The 20517-nt window shown below is 44.7% G+C and overlaps 1 protein-coding gene across 12 annotated transcripts in view; it reads right to left on the bottom strand.

Annotated features, from left to right (window-relative positions):
- The window catches only part of KALRN (kalirin RhoGEF kinase), a 532514-nt gene that overhangs the window by 95146 nt on the left and 416851 nt on the right, over window positions 1-20517 (bottom strand). For 9 of the 12 annotated variants that reach the window (XM_087734558.1, XM_087734567.1, XM_087734559.1 and 6 more), the window contains 2 exons: window positions 9855-9884; window positions 8040-8286 (listed from right to left, as the gene is read on the bottom strand). In XM_087734558.1, coding sequence (XP_087590684.1) covers window positions 8040-8286; window positions 9855-9884 — 277 coding nt within the window. The remainder of the gene's footprint in view (window positions 1-8039; window positions 8287-9854; window positions 9885-20517) is intronic. The other 3 variants (XM_087734561.1, XM_087734562.1, XM_087734563.1) reach the window with 1 other exon arrangement.

Below are 20517 nucleotides of genomic sequence, written 5' to 3'. Positions count from 1 at the left end.
AGTTGGGAGAATGCATGGCTATGTCTCGGAGACTCAATTCTCCTTCTCTGCCTCATCTTAAAATGCTTATCCACGTCTCCCTGGGTGTTGCTCTCAACACCTCAGAAGGAAAGAAATAAGGCAAGTGAAGAGAGGAAACAGGTTCAGGGAGGCCACGAGAGAACGCCTCTCTACAGCTACGTTCCCTCTCTACTCCCTACAGCTCCAGTCCTCGGCAGGAAGACCCAGTCTGCCGGGCCAGCTGTACCACCATCTCTCCACAAAACAGAAGCGCTGCAATGAGTAACTCTACCCTCTTCCAAAAGCTGCCTCTCCACAAGCATATCTGAAGGAAACAAATGACCCTTTATCTTGAGAGAGAAGATTCTTCATTTTGGAAACAGACATCTCAAGAGCACCACTCCACACAGTGCTAACAGGAGCCTGCGCGGCAGCGATAGACAATGGTCGTCGCTTCCTTCTGCTGAGACTAGTGTTTAACCCTTCTGAAATGTGAATGTTTCTGTCCTCTTACAGATCCACACAGAGTCTGGAAACATCCTGCACTACATTTTCACTGATGCTTTCCTATTTGACCACTATTAGGGTGTTTCTGCCAGTTTTCCTCTTTTTTTTTTTTTTTAGCTGGCCTTGACTGATGCTAAAATCGGAATGATTTATTATCTCGATAGGCAGCAATTCTATCCCATATTCAGTCACAGCCTGGGATGCTGGTGCCAGTATGTTAATGGTGAGAAACAGGTGATCAATATTCCTGCTACCAGGAAACCCTGTTCTCTGAAAGCCTCCCAGCCAAATTAAGCAAAGGTCCCAAAGGTGCTGTAAGCTATGCATTAGAAAACAGAGCATGAGTTGTACAATAATAAAGCTGTCAGAGACTGCAATGCCAGAAGGGACCTTTAGCTCAGGTGCCCTGACCTTTATGCAATATCAGCTACTGAATTCTGCCCAGTTTTATCCTGTGCTCTCCCTATTTGCTGCACTCCGCAAGTTGCTCCTGGTACACACGTAGCGAGGGGGACCTATGAAAACGATGGACGACGCAGAAGGAAAAGCAGGTAGACGGGTCACACATTAACAAGGGGAATCAGGCCCAACAAACGGCGACGTATCCAAACATTACAGCATCAACGGTCTAATCCTGATCGGATCATTTGTGAGCACAGTACATGTGGACTACAGCACTGTGTGTACCACTGCTGAGTTTTCCCCCAGTTTCTCTGCCAGACCAGATGCTGAACCCTCTGGCATTCTTGATGAGTTCAGTTGGCCACAGCACTTTAAATTCCCTCCTTTTTTTTTTTTTTCTTTTTCAGTGAAAAAACCAGCACGGCAACTGTACAGTGAAACTTGGGGTTAAGCTGACAGGGGACTAGGTGGATAAGGTTTTACCCCCTGTCAGAAGGGGAAGCAAAGGCAAAGTAAACAAGAAAATTTGCAGGCCTTCTCTCTTTTAAACAAAGACTCCTGTGTTTAAAATAATAAAAATCCACCGTACAAAAGCAAAGCAACTTCCCCCAAAATAGCCTTTCCTGTTTTATCAAAGCATTCATCAAAATTGTACTTCTCCACAAAAATAAAGTTCCAGGTAGAGCACTGGAGGCCTTTTGCTTTGATTAGATAACAGAGCAGCTGAAGCAATAAGTATAATTGACTTTACTGGTACCTGATATGTCCTAAACAAGTCCACATGGCTGAATCTATCTTTAAATATCTAGTGATGCCATACTGAAAATAAGAACAAATAATGAAATAGAAACACCAAGTCAGAGAAATACAGGTATTCACAAGCCATCAGAACATGGCTCCAACAGCCTGCATACAGTCTGCATCCATGACTTGTAGCTGCTGCGACTTACCATGGAGGACAAGTATTTGCGATGTTTGGTCAGGCTGTGCCTAGCTTATCTAGTTACTCAGGTGGTGCTTGGACTGACGCTAAGTCTAGGGCTTGACTATGCAAGGATTTGTCAGTATAGTTTTGTCTTCTTGATGTACTGACGTACCCAACAGGTAAAATACCTGGTAGAGCTACAATTACAGTGATATGAATATCCCTACACAGATGTTCCTCATCCTCTCAGGCTTGACTTGCCCTACCTCTTAGAAACAACAAAAATCAGATCTCATCACCCATATTGCCAACTGTTGCTAAGTATTTGTTCTTTTTTTATTATTTTGGAGATAACAGAGTCCAGGAGAAGATGTAAGCATGCACAACACCAAGGATGGACACTTTATGGGTATCTGAGTTCTTCCACAGGGTGACTATGAAGTAGGAGAAAGCACAGAGGTCTGGGCTGAAAAGATACTAGTAGGTAGGGGAGCGAGGCATCACCAGCTCTCCAGCACTGGGGCAGACATTGCCCACTGAGGTAGAAAGGAGTGATATGGTGGGGAGAAGCTGTGAAGGGCTGTGAAAGTGAAGGCACTTGATGAGAGAGTGGAGGGAGACACAGTTGAGAAAAAACAAGGGAAAGGGTGACCTGATTGAAATAGCAAAGTAGTTTTGAGTTCTTTCATCTTTCTGTTTCCATTTCTTTCACTCCTGCATGGAGCCACACTTGTATATTGAGGTAGAGCAGTAGGCCCAAGCTGGGCCCCAGCAGCCCTTGGTACCAGTCCATAGAGAGCTGCTGTGTTACACCACGCTGGTTAGCTGACTTGTTTCCAGCTGCTCTGTCATAATTGAAAAGGAGTGAAAACACAGAAAAAACCTTCCTGATGTGATTTTTCTGCGTAAGCTATGTCCTGAACTTGTAAAAAGGCACCCTTGTTACACTAAATGGCAGCAGGAGGGGTCCACGTGACCTCTCTTGAAAGACAGTCTATACTATGAAATTTTGACTCTGAACACCCTTGTTGGAACGGTATTAGGAACAGAGGTGAGGGTTTGTTTTCTTATTTAAATACTGCATATTTATATTGACAATGGGAGCCTGATCATTGTTTACTTAATAGAAACCCCATGACCTGTTTATGTGCCAGTTAGATTAACTGTGTTACCTAATGAAATGTTTCCTTTAGTTCAGACCCTTACAAACATTTTAATTGACTGCTCTTAATTAAGACTTTCAAAACCAAAAACAATTTCTCAGCCTGTACGAGGACGACTGAAGGTTTAATGCAGTGCACTAAAACTTCTGAGCTGTCCTCACACAGCTTCCCCGGAACATCAGGAATCATTACCATCAAATATGTTTCGCAACAGAGATTGTTTAAAACACAACAGAGAAAGTGCGTGAGCCAATGCAGATCGCAATTTAATACTCAACAGGAACAGGGACACAATAAAAGCAGCCTAGAGTCTTTTCCCCCACTGAAATCCAAGCTGTTCTTAAAAACAGAGATGTGGGAAGAAACAATTATGCTTTTCCCTACGTAGATCACTCTTCTGAGATCAGGGACCGGAGGAAAGAGACTTCCAACCCCAACAAGAGCTGGATTAGCCTCACCAGCTTTGAACACTAATCCATTAAATGGTCTGCTCTTTCCCACAAGCAGTGGTCACAAAAACACAGGTCTCAGTGTGACCTCTTTTTCACTGATACCATTCTTCTTCTCACCAGCCTCGTTAAATCCTTATTCTACTTCCTTCTTTCACAGCCCAGGCTGTCATCGCACCTACCAGCCACAGGCTCTCTCTGGCTGTGGGACTGGGTAGGCGACTCCATAAATGTACAAGCTGTCACCTGAGCAGCACCGAAACTCCTGTCCCTCCTGCCCAAAGTCTGGTGCTCTCCCAGCTGATGCACCAGGGCCAACGTGACCCAGCTGGGAAGTGCAGGCGAGATGCTCACCCTGCTAACGTACACCTTGCGAGACCTATGTTGCCTCTTCACTTGGAAGAGACGCAACTATTTCTCAGTTTGCTCTGTTACAAGGACCCACCACTGCCACCAAAGCCCTGCTGTTAAATGGCCATCTGCCTGCACAGCAAGATGTTTGCATAGCATCTTAAAAAAAAATATTCCTCATCTCCTCCAGAGATATGTACCAGACACAAGCATCCTGCAGGCAGGATCTGGTTTGGGGCCCTGAATGGGATCCCTTCGCATATCATCTATCCAAAACAAGTGCCATAAAACACTATTTTTTTTTCATGCTTTCTTTTTCCTTTGGTGATGGAGGTTGCTTAAAATTACTGCAAGAGGTAGCCTTTGTTATTCTTCGAATTATACTGTGACTTTTATGTTACAAGAAAAATGGTGGGTGAGGGGTCATAAGATCAAGACTTCATCTAAATGCTTCATGGGCCAAATTCAAATTTGGAATCACTCAGTCAAAGCTAACAGGCTGACACCAGGAACATTCTTGTTGCAGTGTGCTTAATGAATATTGACTAGTTCATTAAGTTGCTTTCTACCCATGTGGATTTCTCTCTTAATTTGGAATTTGTAGCTTAATACCTTAGGGCTCAATTATAGGGTAAAAGAGACAGGAATAAAAGTCACAGCTTTCCTGTAATTAGCCATGTGGGATAGTTCAAACAGAGCTTCATTCCTAGCGTCACAGGTCTTTCTTTTTCCTTCCTAGGAATGCTAGTCAGAAAAAAAACCATCCCACAGATTCTCGAGTACAGTACCAGAGACTGCAGACGAGTTCCTTTTACTCAGTCATCTGTAAATCACTCGCAAAAGGTGAATCCCAGAAACCTGTTTGCCTTTTTACAGAGGGTAATTGCAAACACTGTCAGATTATCGGAAAAATAGGACAGGCAGGACTATACTTGGGCTCTGAGCTGCAGTCAAGTCATGAAAAAATCAAAAATGTATCCTCCAAAGGAACACAGCCAGCAGTCAGACAGAAGGCTGGGAGACCAGTCCTTAAAGTCTCTGCACTTTTACTGACCAATAACAAGAGAAATCTGTAAAGATATTTAATTACAACAGGTAGGAAGTGTTCTCTTTCAGGTTTGTTCTCTTATATCCGCACCACGTTTTTCCTTTTGCAATATTTTATGTTAATTCATTACCTATTTTCAAAGGAATAGTGTAAAAAAGTCAGGAAGAGCCAGAGCACACATTCAGTTGTGAAGTTCGGTTTTGCACTTCCAGTGGCTTTCAGTGAGGCTGTTTAAAAAGGCTTATTTTTTTGTTTGATGAGGACTTGCACTGATGCTCTACAAAATGTTCTGGTGATCCCACCAAATCTTTCAAGCCTTCATCTTTTCAGGTGTTGGCTGACACATTACTTTCTTTAGTCTTTCATTTTAAGGATTATAGGTAGCTTCTGTGAGCCACATGATCTACACTTACAGTCCACCATAACTTATAACAGGACTAAACACAGTAATTTGCCATTTCCCACTAAGTAGATGTAACTATGTTTTAATACTTGTCAAAACTGCATGTTTCTATCATAGATGGCAAATTCTACTATTAGAAATGTTAAGTTTCGAGTATAGATACTTTCTGTTCTTGAAATTACAGTGCTTGTAAAAGCAAAGAATTATGTGTCTTGGTAATTGCAAGCAAAATTCAGCTGTTAACCTGCTCTTCTGCAACTGTGTATGTTCACATACTTGAAACAGACAGGGGACAGACACCATTTGATGTTGATATAAAATGTGCCAGCCTTTACTTTGGGTTGTAGAGAAAGGCCAGAAATTTTGGAAGCCTGGACCAAGGGATTCTGAGTCCAACCCATGCCTAAATCTACTGGAAGTAGAGAAGGACACGAGTCTGAATAGTCAGAAGCCATTTATCATGCTAATCCTTCCTGCATCTCATGACAGGTTCTGCCAGTGGCTACTGCATTTTCCCCTTTAAACTTTAAACTTACCCCTCTTTCTTTATTCCCAGCATCTGTTCACTCGGTTTAAACAATTTCCTGTTTTCCTAATAGAGGGAGAACTGATTAGACACAGAACCTGTTTGCTGTACTCTGGCCAAAATTGTGGATTGGGTGGTTATTTTTATTATTTCTAGCAGCACTTCTGGAGAACCCATTAATAGTGAGGCTCCCTGATATAGCTTTGGGTATGCGCAGGAAGAAAACTGAGGCTGAGAGGGAAAGAGACATAATGAAATTAAGGCTATGAATACATGGCTGGAGCCAGCTGGCCCCAGTCTGACTCTGCGCTTGTTTGGAGATGATGGGACAAGAGCCAGCTCCAACCTGGAAGCGGTCGCAGCGTTGTTACATGAGATATCCTGCCCCACAGGTAGGCAAAATGTGCTAGCGCAGGCTCGGCACTGTGCTGACACAGCCTGCTGGCTTCCAGGCATCAGTCGGCTCTGGTCCACGAGCCACAGCCTGGCACTGCGCCCGTCGCGCGGTACCTGCGGTGCAACTGTGCCCTGAAGCTCACACAATGGTGCCAGAAGCGGAGTCCCCATGTCCCCTGCCAGCCCTTAGCCCCTGCACCACCCTGTCTCCTTCCTCCTTGGGATTTCCTGCCTCCCTTTCCACAGCCTACTCCTGCCATTTTTTATATTTGCTTTGTTTGAGGAGACATTCTTCAACCTAGGGCACTCGAATGAGGTTTGAGTGGTGTCTCACAGCATCCTTCAGCAGAGGACCCAAGTCCAGCTACTGGACCATGCACCCAGCAGACACGTCTCTGGCTTCCTGTGAGTCACGTCCGGCAGTGACTGCTCTTACGCAGACCAGGCTGATTTTCAGCTTTACCTTTCTGTTTATTCACAGATTTAATTTGCATGGAAGCATGTAAGCAACTGCAGTGCTTCTCAGAGGACAGGGCACCTGAGCACCAGGACAGGCTCCTGTGGCAGCAGAAGCAGGGCAGGTCCTCAGGTGTGAGGCAGGGACGAGAGTCGGCAGCAGGTCTAAGTGGTGCGTGACGAGTTCAGAATCTGCACCGTAGTCAGAGCTGACGGCCAGGACTGACTTCACCTCATCCCTCTTGCAAAGCAGGGCAAGGGGAAGCACCTAACCGAACGAGAACTGCTGAGGGGATCAAACCTGAGAGGAAAAGCTGAGCTCTCCTCCCCCAGGTTTGGATCAGATGGCTCTTTAAGGGAAACCCTGATTGCAGACCCTGGCCCTATCGCTGCTCTGTCCTGGGGGCGTGCCCCACTCCCAGCCTCCCCAGTGGGAGTGCAGGCAGGGAGCGAGGATGGACTACAGCCCGGTTTCAATGCTTTTTCTCAAAACAAACAAACCCACCAAGCTTAACTTGCTCAAACAAGAACAGATCAAGTTCTATTTCCCTTAATGCAGAGAGAAGTTCAGGTTGTGGGCTTGAAGTCGGGAGTGGGATGACAGGAGCCTTTCCTCCCTGGACCTTACTTGCTTTGTGCGTAGCCAAAAGCGGGGGCACAGACAAAAGGAGACCTGCTCTGGCCACGCTGAACTGAACCGGCTCTGGTCTATCAGTCTGGAGTGTCTCCTGTGCCTGGTTGCATGGATGCTGTATGCGGGACACACGTTGCTCAGAACAGAACATCAACTAAATAGGCCACAGACACCACAGAGACAAACAATATTTCACCATTCATTGTGGGTGAAGCCCAAGCTCTCAGAATAATAACAGGGGTGTGTTTTGTTGCACGCTAATTGTAAAGGATTCTTTCCCCATTGTGCTGTGCTATTACACACAACGTCTCCAGTTCACGAGTCAATAGAGTGTACCAGTACTCACTGGTGGCTTGTTTGCAATAACAGACAGGCAGCAGGGATATACTGAAAGACCATGCACTAGTGTGGCACTCATAAAATAACATATCCACAATTTGGGGCATCCAGGGTGTGTACACAACAGGACTTGCCCTCCCTCTAGGCTTTCAGGCACTAAAACCAGTCCTGTTGTTGTTTAAAGGTCTTATTTTTACCCAGAATCTCAAGACAACAACGATTGCCACACAGCAAAAGACGCACACATACAAACACTGATTCATGGAAATGGAGTTAGGCTAGCGCTGTGCCGATTCACAGAGATCTGGTAACAAAACTCACTAATGACTAAACAGTTTTTTACCCACGCCGACTGTAAGAGCAGCCCAAGCAGCTTTGCACTTACATGATACAAAAGGGGAAATCTGAAACAGTCTCAAACCTGCCGGACTGTTGCCTACCTTTTCCTGAAGGGAAGAAGCAATCCATCTCCACACTGCTGCGGGAATGGGAAACGCAGAGAGCGCTGCTGGGAACCAGACCCTCCTGGGGCGGGCTCCGCTCCGTGGTCCGGACCAAACACCAGCCTGGCCTTTCGCTTGGCCTCTCCAGCAGCTCTACAGTCTGCCCCACCTGAATGCTCAGCTCGCTGCTGTGGCCCGCTGTGAAGTCCTGGAGCACCACAGTTAGTTCACACCCTCCAGACAACTGCCCAGGTTCAACAGAAAAAAAAAAAGAACAGGAATAGAAGTTAGAGAGCACAGGATGAAGGCAATCATCTTTGCATCATATTTACACTGGCAAAGACAGGATTTGTGCTCATTAGAAGCCAAGTTAATAATTTCTGTTGTCAAAGGTCAACATGTTGTGACCCTGGTTTCCTTTACTTCTTATTGATTCTGCTGGGCTGAAGTGAGACATCAAAGCTACCCACCCAGTAACCTTTTGAATGCTAGCTGTGTGTGAATTTTCTAGCTGTGGGTGTCCATCAGAAACCTTGTGGTTTTTTCTTGCTTTAGTTTCTGGGGTGACTTCCTAGACTGGCAATAGCCCAGGCTCCCTCGGCACTGTGCCCTCATGGCAGGACAAATTCCAGCTCACCCCTCTACAGCATGAGCTAGACACATTCCCACATCCCTCCAGTGCAGTGAGGAAACAGCTACAGCTTTTTTGCAAGACAAGAAACATGCCCTTATCTTCCCAAACTTGTTCTAAGGGACCTCTTGGGAGCCTAGGGAATCCTGACCGGGCAGATCAGAAAAGCTCCTCCCATGTTCTCTGATGGAAAACAGAGGTGTAAATATATAAACGTAGAGTGATTGATTATATGCTGACTTCCAGGATTTGGACCTAAGAATAAATGTATCGTCTTACTTCCGTACTGAGCGCTGGCAACCTGCTGCTTTCCTTCAGCCTCACACCCTGTGACTCTCGATGAACAATACTGGTCTCTGTTTAATCACAGTCTCCATATAACCAGAGACCGGATATATAAGCACATGTGTATACAGCAGAACAAAACAGAAGAACTGATTGCACAAGCAGCAGAGTTAATGAAGCTTGTTTTCTTACAGATTTGGATCTCAGAGGTTGATTCTTGGTGTGAGAAAAAGGTGTGAGCACAAGTCTAAGTTTTTCTGGAGTGAGGAACCTTTCTTAATGCTCCTCTGCAGTGTGGATTTCTTGCTGTCTGCCTTCCATTAGGGGCCCTCTTTTGGGTCTTTCTCCTTTACGTGCTGCCTGCTTCCCTGAAGCATGCAGGAATCTTTGAAGTCCTTATTCCAGCATCAAATTTGATAGAAATTAGTCCACTGATTCAAAAGTTATTAAGAGGAGAACAGTAAACAAGCTGATTCAAAACAGTGTAATACCATAAACTTCCCTATTTCTTAGGATATGAAGCTAAACCCAAGCATATTATTGAATGTTTTTAAAAGAACAACCTCTAAATCCAACTGAATTGGGAGAAATCATGTAAGATGGTGAGTACCTCTGTGAAATCAATGAGAACTGGGATCTGCTTATCAGCTTGAATGGGGGAGCCCTTGAGGAGAGCACGCTCATCTCTACAGACTCCCCTCTTCAGCTGGTACAATCTCCAAATCCCTTATCTTAGCCCAAGCAGCCCTGAATGCACACTCCCATGGGAACAGCCTGTCTCCCTGCTCAGTGGCATAGTGGTTTGTGTGTCTAACGCAGGTGTGAAAGCAATCCCATTCACAGAGGTGATAATCACAATAACAGAAAGGGGTCAGTGGACAAGGACTGGTTCTCACCTGTCCTGTGTCTCTGCCGTAGACGAAATGCTAGATTTGGGGAAGAAGAAGGAAATATTTCTCTGAAAGATTATTTGTAAATAAATAGAAAAAACAAACAAAACAAACCATGGCAGCTGTTCGAGGCCATTCAGACAGAGTGCTCGCATTAATCCTGGCAGAAAGAGCTCAGTGGGTTGATGAAAGCGCACAAGAGATCAGTTTAGCACCTAGCCATGCAGTTCATCAGCAAACCCACCATACGTCACGCTGACATAATCTCCCCATAACTGGAGTACAAACATTCACAGGTATGGTAAGAATAAGATATTGCTATGATATTTACTGAGATTTCTTTGCTATGGATTAATTTAGGAGTAGAAAATCTTTCTGATCCAATATGGTATCTGATCTGGTATGGTATGAGGTATTTAAGACACAAGAAAAAAACCTGATTACTTCTTCGTAAATGCGCTGACAAATCTTACCAAATGTGATGATTTTCCCCTAATTCTTTCACTACTCTTTGCCAAGTACATTTTCTTTCCCCCACATTATGCTATCTATGATACTTTCTCTGAAAATAATCTAATTTCTTCTTTTAGGGGAAAACACGTGAACAAACACTCCGCCGTATCTACTTCTCTTCCAGAGGTAAATTTAAAGCATCTACATGCCCTGCACTCGAGTACCACTAGGTGTCCATGTTTGCCATCACACAGCAAGATAATTTGCTATAAAGAATTAACTCTCGCTTGTCTTCAAAGTGCTTATCTAAGCATGATGTGCGGTGTCTGGGCACGAAGGAGCTGCTTCAAACAGGATCCCAAGGCCCATCGTTTCCAAGGATATGGGCAGAGGATATTCCAGAATATTAAAAAAAATTCTTCAGATGGTTTGGGTTGATTTTTGAAAAATAAATTTGTTTTATTGCTTAAACAAGACAGGTGAAACAGCTCTGAAATATCCCAGGGAAAAAGGCTTGGTGAAGACAGCACTTGGGAAAGTTTGGGACTAACAAGGTACTTTCCAGGGAGCATCAGCTTGGGAAGTGCTGCCCTAAGCAGCTCCTCGCTCCCCACCTGCGACGCTGCCCTCTGCACAGCAGCCGAAGGTGCAGCTAACTTAAAATCAGTCTATCGCAGGCCTTTGGCAATCCCTCCTCAAATAACTAAACATCTGTGACACAAACAGATGCTTCAATTAGGGCAACACCCGTAAACATTATCCCAGGGGAGGCAGGTGTGCTCCACGACCCTCAGGTACCATCTAGCCCTGACCTCCTGTTTTCTCTGATTCATTAAAAATAGCTATTTAATATACTGAGAACTGGAAGTAATCATCCCCTCTAGGAGCTGCTCGGCACCTGGTGTGATCAAGCTCTTCCTCCGCAGGGGAAATATTCTCCCTGCCGGCTTTAGAAGCCTACCTTTGATGTGTGAGTGGGGGAGCTAACCTCCCCCGGCTCCCTGGAAACCGTATGAATTTATATCACCTGTTCCTTTAACATCCTCTGGATGGAAACACGGACCAGGGCTTCCGCATGTTCCAGCTCACCGCTGGAGGAGCTGGTGCGAAAATAATACATTTTCAGGGAAAGACCCCCTCTTTGGCAGGAGGAATTAAGCAGGTTCCCTCTTACAGGTGCAGGTGGTAGGTGCAAGCGGTTAGCTCAGGTAGGGGCCCATAGATCATTTTTAGGTGCCAGCCACAAAGAACAGAAAAGGAGCTCCTTCCTTTTACCAAGGACTTCCAAGTGCTTACCATGCCTGTTCTGTGTCTTACATACCACCACACCACAAAGAACATTTACTTACCAAATTAACCCACAGCAAAGTAATGTCTCTAGAAAGCTTATATTATACAAATAGGTATACAAATTGTAAGCCACTGAGGAATAATGCAAATACATCTGATTCCCACTGACAGAAATCCTTTCACCTATGAAGTGATCCCTCAAGCTATTAGTTACTTAATTTGGTTTTAGAGAGTAATTTTCCAATCTCAGAGAAGTACATCATGCTTCTCTCTAACTCAGAGCATGCAGATTGGAATACAGATGGGCTGCTGGTTTCCCACACATCTTGCATTTGGTTTGGAAAGAGAAAGAATATAGAGAATGCCCTTAAGGTTGAACTTCACAGGTAAATGGCTTCATATTTTACCATGTTACATTCACTTTTATTATTCCTGTGATAAAAACCACCATTAAAGCCACTGACTGGATTTATTTAAAACCCAGACAGCAGTCTAAGCTGCGTATGGTACAACAAGATCAGTGAGAGACACTAAAATAACAATGCAACATGTCTTTGCAGAGCACAAGGCATAACTGAAAGATCTGACACACGGACAAATCTAATGAATTACATGGAAAGCAATAGCCTTAAAATCAGGGAGAAAAGGAAATGGCAGAAGCAAATAGCGAAATGCAATGAGGAAGCAAGAGGGCCCCAAGCAGTCCCGAGCAACCATGCTGTATGTCCTGAAAGCAGCTAGCAGGAGCCCCAGCCTGTCTCCATGCTGCTTGCCACCAGCAAACCATCTCCCATCCTCTGCGTTCACTTGTGCCTGGGCTAGAAAGCATCATTGTGCATTCAGTGTGTAAGTGTTTTCATCATGATGTTCTACAACAGAGCAAACCTGAGCTAGAATAGAGCCTTGCCCTGTGTCACTGGTGCAGGCAGGGATCCAGCCACACAGCAATTGAAAACTCCCCTCTCTGCTGCAGGACATTGCTCACTAACCTCTGAGCATTGATGTGAGCAGTTTATGTCAGACACTGACTCTGGTGAATGAGTTTTGTCATGACCTACATCAGCCTTTTTGCTTCTGGGAACACCCAACCGAGTGCCCGTCCGGTATGGGAGGGTGAAGTGCAAGCCACTAAAATGATCCCAGGTATGGACACATCCTGCTGCAGGGCATCCAGGCTGCTCCAAGCACAGGACCCATCTCAGCTCCAGGGACCAGCAGGTACTGGTTAGTGCAAAATTACCATGAGATGGTCTTTCCTGAATCACAGTGTGTGTGCATGGCCACTGCTGCATCTGTTTAGTTTGCAGCCACAAAGCAGCAGCCAGAGGAAGCAAGGCTGAACACTAGAGGCATATTTATCACTATACCGCAGATGGAAAAGACCTATCAGGTCACAGGCTGTCCTTTCTTCCCTTTAAAATAGATCTTAACTAGTACGAAATCCACTCCAGTTGAAAGAAAAGTGGGGATGAATAGCTCCTAACAGGGTGAGCAGGGATTTGGGAGATGGGTGTCTGGAGAAGGATTCCTCAGACACTTCTTAAACGGGTAACTAAATGGTTTATCCTGCAAATCACAATGGATCTCACACTAGTTCTAAAAGATGAACCTTAGCTCTGAGAGGCAGAGAACTGGTAATAGTCATACTGTGGTAGTTGTATCAGTGTAAGTGAATAAATACCAGCTGCCCCAGCAAATGTAGCAGCATTTCAATTGTCTGTTTCTACAAGGGTGCAAAATATTGGTGCGCTTGGTCTTCCCTCCTGTGGCACAGTGACATAATTAAGGTTTTAGTCCTTTCGTAATTAAGGTCTTAAGTTTGTTGGAGGCTCATGAACCACACTGTGGTCTATGAAATGTGGGGGCACATAACAGAGACGACCTGGGTACCTGTTCTGTCACGGAACTACATTTGATGCTCATGGGAGACCCTGTGAGCTGGACCACAGCCAGCGTTTTGATGCTGCTGTCTGCCCCCAGCCAGCCCTGGGGCAGATGCTGTGTGTACCTGAGCGGTTCCTTTGGCTCAGTGCTGCATTTGAATCCCTGGGCTGGATGCTGAGGAATGACGACAGCTCAGGCAATCTCATTGCCAGTCATTGCCACATTGCCAAGTGAAGTACACACATCAGTTATACCTGGGGTTCCCCGTTTCCAAATATGCCTATAGTTTGGTCAGACCCTTCTCACAACTGAGTAGTAAGAGAGAACAGAATAAATGTCAGTGCATTATACCCGTCTCTCACCTTTGAATCAACTCCTTTTGAGTATCACGCTGCCTGAAAACACAGTAAGCTCAAGCTGTCATACCTTTGAGAAAGCCTATAAACTGTCATTTGTCTGGCCTGAGGGCTCATGACTGCCAAAGATGCTCTGTCAGTACATAACACATGAGTATCCTCTCATGCAATATTAAGCTGTTTAAAAATAGATTATAATGTAAAGAACCATGCCCAGCCCAACTCACTATACTAAATTTTCCAGCGTACTGCTATTAAAATTGCTGTATCATTTGTTCGTATTTATCTCCTTTTCCTTTTTCTGCTCCTAAAATGCTTCAATTTCCCCTTCAGTATATTTTTCAATCATAAAATCATATTCAGAATCAGCACTGCACAGCATCTGCAGATGTAGGTAAAACCCAATATATTTCAGGTAAGTAAGAAGTTTATTCTGCAGTACAAATCTCAAGTCAGCATCTGATTTTTCAGTCAAAGAATCAGCAATGGAGAATGAATCTATCAGGATCAGAAGAGCTGCTCAGAGTATTTAAGTATTTTGAAATATGCCAACGTTGTTGCAGAAATCCCCACTAGCTGGTTATTTACATATATTCAATAGGACACAGAGCTCTGCTAGTTTAAACAAAGCATTCTGTGTGGTGCAGCACTGTGTCCTAATACAAATTGCTAGTTTTCTGTTACTCTTAGGCTTTCTGCCCATCTGGTTTTGGATGACAGCCAGTTTTGGACAGAAGCATTTAGTCACCATAAACAGCCTATTTCAAGAGGGTGAGAGAGGCAGTGGGAGCAAGAATGGCATTTGCATTCTTATCAAGAGATTAAAAAAAGTGAATAAGACCACTTAGACATTGATTTTGTCTGCACTGAAATAGATCCAGGAGCTGTCACTCTAGCTGGGGGACAGGCATGAGAAATCTTATCCCTTGCGGAGTTCTTTGTGAAAATCTCTGTAATTTTGTAGAGATTTTCTTTTTACTGGGAGGTTAGAGACAGAGATCAAATTCAGAAGAAGCCTTTGAGGAATTTCAGCACTAGAGAATTGCTTTAGTTTTCTTACTTTGTAACAGGCGCTGTTTGGAGTGCAAACACTGAGTCACCCATGTTCCTCCTTCTAAAGCCTCTACAGCTCTGAAGGATGCTGAGCTGAGAGCTCTGGCTATTCTGGCGAATGCTTCGTTGCACCAGTACAGAGGTACTTCTGTGGGGATAGACTGTATTTCAGGAGCCGTGAGCTGAACCAGAGATAACCTATTACGATCAGCAGAATTGCTCTGGACTGAGTTCAGAATCAGAAATTTGGTGGAGAATACCTGGCTCATCTCTGAGTCTTTCTTGGTCCTCAGGCCCCTCTATCCACCTTCCATTAAGATGGAGTTGGTGCTTCCCACCCTTTCTGTTTTGTCTGACCAAACAAAGAGGAACACTGCCTGAGCTTCACCAGGAGGTCTCTTTATATTTAAGCGATTAGTTAAACACATGGCTGGGATCATGGTGACAGCCCTGCAGCCCAAATGTACCAGCTTTGCTCCTCTCAGCGAGGAGATAACAACAGAGACATCTGGATGCACGGCATTCTATAAATCAAGACACAGTAAGTTATTCCACAGCGGGAAGAAGAGACAGAGATGGCACGTGGGACATATAAATATGCTAACAGAAAAGAAATCTGGTGTTATGGTCTCAAATAGCACATACCTTTCCTGTCCAGCATCTCTTGCTGGAGTCCCTACTAGACGACCATATCCTGATTGTGCTGGATTTTGGACTCCAGCATATGCTGACATCTGCAGAACAGCTTGAAAGGAGCTGTCTGAATTATTTCTGGAGCCTTTTTACCAGAACATAAGACTAAAGTCAACCCAAATTAAACAGCACATCCAACTATAAAAAATGCTTTTGAAGATAAAGACGACCAGACTCACTTTGTTTCACCCAACAAGTTGAACCAGAGCATCAGTCTGTCTTTGATCCTACAAGATTGAAGGTTTTCTCATGGCATTTGGCTCAGAGAACTGGTACCCAAATTCCATTCCTTTCCCTTCCCTGGAGAAGCACAAAATGGAGCAGATATAAACTGTTTCCTCTGAGACACAGAGCCAGCAGAACTGGCTCCAAACCCCTTTGTTACCAGTGCTGCAGAAGGTGAGAAAGGCAGATGGCTGAAACCCTCCAAGGTAATCCCCCACCTGCCATATTTCACAGCCACGAGATGTTTTAAACTCACCCAGGGTTAATAAAAGCACAAGGATAGACTGAAATCGGGGAGTACTGACTAGTTGCTTTCTCTCATATGTCCAGCACAGGCTGAGCAAAGCAGACAATCTTGACCCGGGAGGTCAAGGGTTTCAGTCAACAGATGATTCATCAGACATCAATTCCCAAGACACTGCCAGCAAGTACACAAAATCTGATCGTGTATTCTGTCCAGGAACTTTGTGATACATCCCCAGATGCAAACAGCACAGGCGAAGTGTGCGTAGTAAAAGGTCTACACAGCCGATGAGTTTAAAATAGAAACCTGGTTGTCTGCATCACATACCTGGTACCATCGGAGAAGGAGAATTCAAGTCCAACAGAAGCTTTAGAAAGACAAGGGACAAGCACACTTTGCAAGGGCACATCTGTCTTTATCCAACCGGGGTGCTCTGCCCTGGCCAGAGTTTTGAGAAGGGAGGAATCAAATAATGTTCCAGCAGCCCTGTTCCCCCCTCAGACAGTGCTCCTGAGTATGACCCCCACTATTTGCTTGTCAGCAGAGAACCTACAGCTTCCCTGATGTCAACATCAGGGAATGATTAGGACCTACAGGTCCCTGATTAGCCACCTCTGCTTTTGAATTACACTGAAATAAAAATAGCTACCTGAAGAACTAGGAACAATGGCTCACAACAACCAGAGGAGAGACCTCAGACTGGTGTCCTCTTGAGAAGGAAGCAAATTATATTCAGAGGAAAAGCACAATAAGATCACCCTAGGGATGCTTTAGAACAAAGCGAATCTCAGTTTGTGCACTGGATCAAATTTGCTTGATACATATATCCCCAGATTATATTTCCTTTATAATCTCGATAATTGTTTTAGACAGGTGTGTTGCTGTCTGCACAGTTACACTTTTAATGGAGTTATGAAAAGTGATGTAATTTCAAACAATACCTGCAACAGATCTCCCTCCCCTTGTCAAATAAAAACCAGACGTTTCCACGACAGGCAGTTGTAGATTGCTTCAAAGCTGTGTTTTCCTGTTACGGTCCTGCCGTAAGAAGTGAGTGTGTGAAAGCAGAAAAAGGATAATCTTGTGCTCTCTTCTTTACCTCTGCCAGCATGCAGGGATCAGGATTTAGGGGCTAAGTACTGCTGTGTTTTAGATACATACGAGCCTGATTACATTAGGTAGATACCCTCCCCAGTGGACAGCCGTGCCCAGCTCCCAGCACTGTTGTGAGAGCAGCGCACAAGGCCGATGGGAGGATCTGCCGTCCCGTGTCTCAGCCCAGCCCAGCTCCAGCGCTGCCCCTTCACTGCAGACCCTCTGCTGATCTTCGCTGACCTGCCCCAGGTGCTCTGGGCTCTCCTAAAACACACACACCTTTGCAATGGAGGCCAGATATCTGAAGGCAGTGTGGATGGGGAGCCCAGCATACAGAAATGCAAAAGCCTGCACTGATGCTTGGTAGCATCATAGGAAACCACAACACTCCTCCTTCAGGGATATTAGCTCCTCAAAATGGGTAAGGATCTGAACAGGGAAACCCAAAACACGATGAAGGACTTAAAAGTATTCCCCGATGTTTTTTTTTGCCCAAATTGTTGAATTCACAGAACAGATGTTTTATATAAAACTGGCTTTATTTTTAATTGGAGGAGATTATTCAAACTATGTCTAAGCCATATGGTCCTGTAAGTCTGACTCCCCTCTGCCATTGCTGGAGAGGCTAGCTTGGCATCCCTCTCCTTTTCCAAGTCGTTTCCTTTTTACAGATTTAATAGCTGCTATTCTTCTTTTTTATTGTTGGTTCCTAGGTCCCGTTACTATAAATCAGGGCCTTAGGCCCAAAATTAACTCAAAGGTGGATTTGGATAAGTTGCTTTTAATGATTTTCAGTAGTAGGTCGTTCTAATAGAACATAAAGGGAAATGCAGATTTGAGATGACGGAAGACGCATCAGGAGGAATGATGACAGGGAGCGGCATTCATCTCCAAGCTGCTGAAGGAAGACCTAGTCCTGGCTGGCACGTTTTCCTGCCCCTTTTCCCCTTGCGGGTGTCACACTGTAGAGCGGGAATTTTCAAAGGGATTTATGACATACTGGAAAAACCAGGGCACGTTACTGACATGACTGTTAGACGGCGCTGGGTGCCAGGCAGGCCCGAGGCTGAATGAACATGTGATGGCTGAGGGCATCACCCTGCCCCAGCACCATATTGGGCACACGGCTGGGCTCGGCATAGCCTGGCCGTCTAGTGCCTACTTCTATTGCACCCAATACAGCCCACGAATTTTCATCAGTTGAGAGCAATAATCCTTCTGGTAAGTTTTAATCACGCTTTAGGAGACCGGGGCTGCAATGCAAGCTCTGGGCCCTGTCTGGGTGAGGTGGTTGCAGTTAGTCTGGTAGTAGTTGGAGGCAGCCACGCAATCCCACAGACTCTTCTCCTCTCTCCCAAGCTGTTTTCTCTAATGCCTGTAGTTTGCTTGTTGTTATATTAAAGTCTCATCTTAATGATGTGCTCCAGCTTAGTGAATCACCACGTGAACTAATCACCATGTGAAAATACACTACTGCTGCTACAAACAGGCTGAGTGGATGAACTCCATGTGAAGCGATGCCGACTCTGAGCAGGAGAGTTTGCACAACAGTTGCATGCCCATGCCCTTGGTTAGTGTTTGGCATTGTGGAAAAAGGATCTCGAGGGACATGATTACTTGTGTTTGAGTCCTCCCTACTGCGTGCCTCATCCACTGCAGCCACTGAGCCTTTGCAGCATTGCTGCATCATTTTCAGCCATCACAATGGGTTGCAGCTTGAGTCCTAACAGTTAAATCCTGGGGCTTTCATTCTCCTCTCCATAATACTGCTATTTACTTGAGGTGACCTCATTTGCCAAGTGATGTAACAGGGTGCACGATCGAGCCTGGCACATCTAAGCAGATGTTTTCACTGGACACAGAAACAGCATTATGAAACGAAAATATCGCCTAAAACCTGAGCAGCGCAAGAGATTACAATGGCCTTTATGCAGATCAGCTTACCTAAAATAGCGTTGAAAGGCCTTTGGCTGCAGTCGTATGCTTCCCTTTTTAAAATGTCAGACTGTTGCTTGTACTACTGTAATGTGACTCCCAAAGGAACCAGCAGCTGCAGGTTTTGAATTTTATCATTCTTGGCCTCTCTGTTTGATAGAGTTGACTGGAGCATGCCCAGAGGACACTCCTCCCATAAAATTGTTCTCTTTTAACTACAATAACAAAAAATGGTTGCACACTTTTTTTGTGTGTTTTGTTTTAGTTTCTAACAAGGTAATAAATCCTATTTCAAACAAGAATATAAATCCAAAGAGTTTGGTAGTTGATCTGACTTGCTTTGTTTCAGCTGAAAGGAAATGCTCATTGACTTTGCCATTTACATTTGCTGTCATGTCACATTATAGGGGAGGGCTTAATAGGGATCAATGAAGTCCAGCACAAACAAGTAGAAGATTGAGGGGAGGCTGAAAGAACTTGCTATGTTCATTTATCAAAAGGATGAGCAGAATAATAAAGTCTATTGATAAGCACATTCCCAGCTCCTGCTTCATTTCTTTCACTGAAGACACTTCAGATAAAATACTTTTCCCTGTGCAATCACTGTTACATGCAGGTGGTTCCCGGACGAATATGTGCTTTTCTGTTCTTGCTAGACTCAGTTCGATCAATACAGAGGCCTCAATTTTCAAAGACAGATGTCTACGTTTACCCACAACACTCATGCATGTGTTCTTTTGTTTCCCAAAACCACATTTCTCTTTTGCACACAACACATGCAGAGGAAGGTGATATGAACAGAGTTTAAAACATCCTCAGGGTATTTGACAATGTGAAATGCAACAGTGTCCAGGATAAACAAAGGATTTTGGTAGCCGAATGTAAAATTTTCAGCATGAGATCCAAGTACATTTAAAGTTTAACATTACCATATTCAGTGAGTCCCTAAAGCCATGTGGAGGATGTGTTCAGGGCAGCTCAAGTAGAGAGCTACTGCTGGGGATTTCAGAGGCACAGAGGAGGGATAGAGTCAGTGAAGTTCAGTGCGAATTGAGCATTTACTTCCTTTGGGTTTCTTTTGAAAATCCCAGGCTAAATCTCTATCTTATCCTTAATTGGCAGATACAAAGACATGTGCTCAAGGGAACTACATTTGTTTTTTTCCTAGTAACTGAGAAATAAACTGTGTAAGAAATGCTATTGCAGAAAGACAGTGAATCCATAGAGTTTGACAGTGGATATGATTTGCTTTGTTTCAGCTGGAATAGCAAGGGATTTTGTGGCATCCTAGTTGCAGACAAGAGGGACAACCAGAGCCCATGCACGGAGCGGAGGCACGGGGAAAGCACGGGGCTGTGGCAGAACTGGGGCTGCAGAGGTGGGGGACAGATGACAAAACAAGGGCCTGGGGGTGAACAAAGGAAGATGGTGACTACCAGCA

Source organism: Nipponia nippon, unplaced genomic scaffold, assembly GCF_047370975.1.
Source record: "Nipponia nippon isolate SJK-2023a ecotype South Korea unplaced genomic scaffold, ASM4737097v1 scaffold_5, whole genome shotgun sequence".
In the NCBI taxonomy this organism is placed as follows: Eukaryota; Metazoa; Chordata; class Aves; order Pelecaniformes; family Threskiornithidae; genus Nipponia; species Nipponia nippon.
The sequence above is the reverse complement of the archived record's forward strand: the minus strand, read 5'-3'. Positions and strand labels throughout refer to the sequence as shown.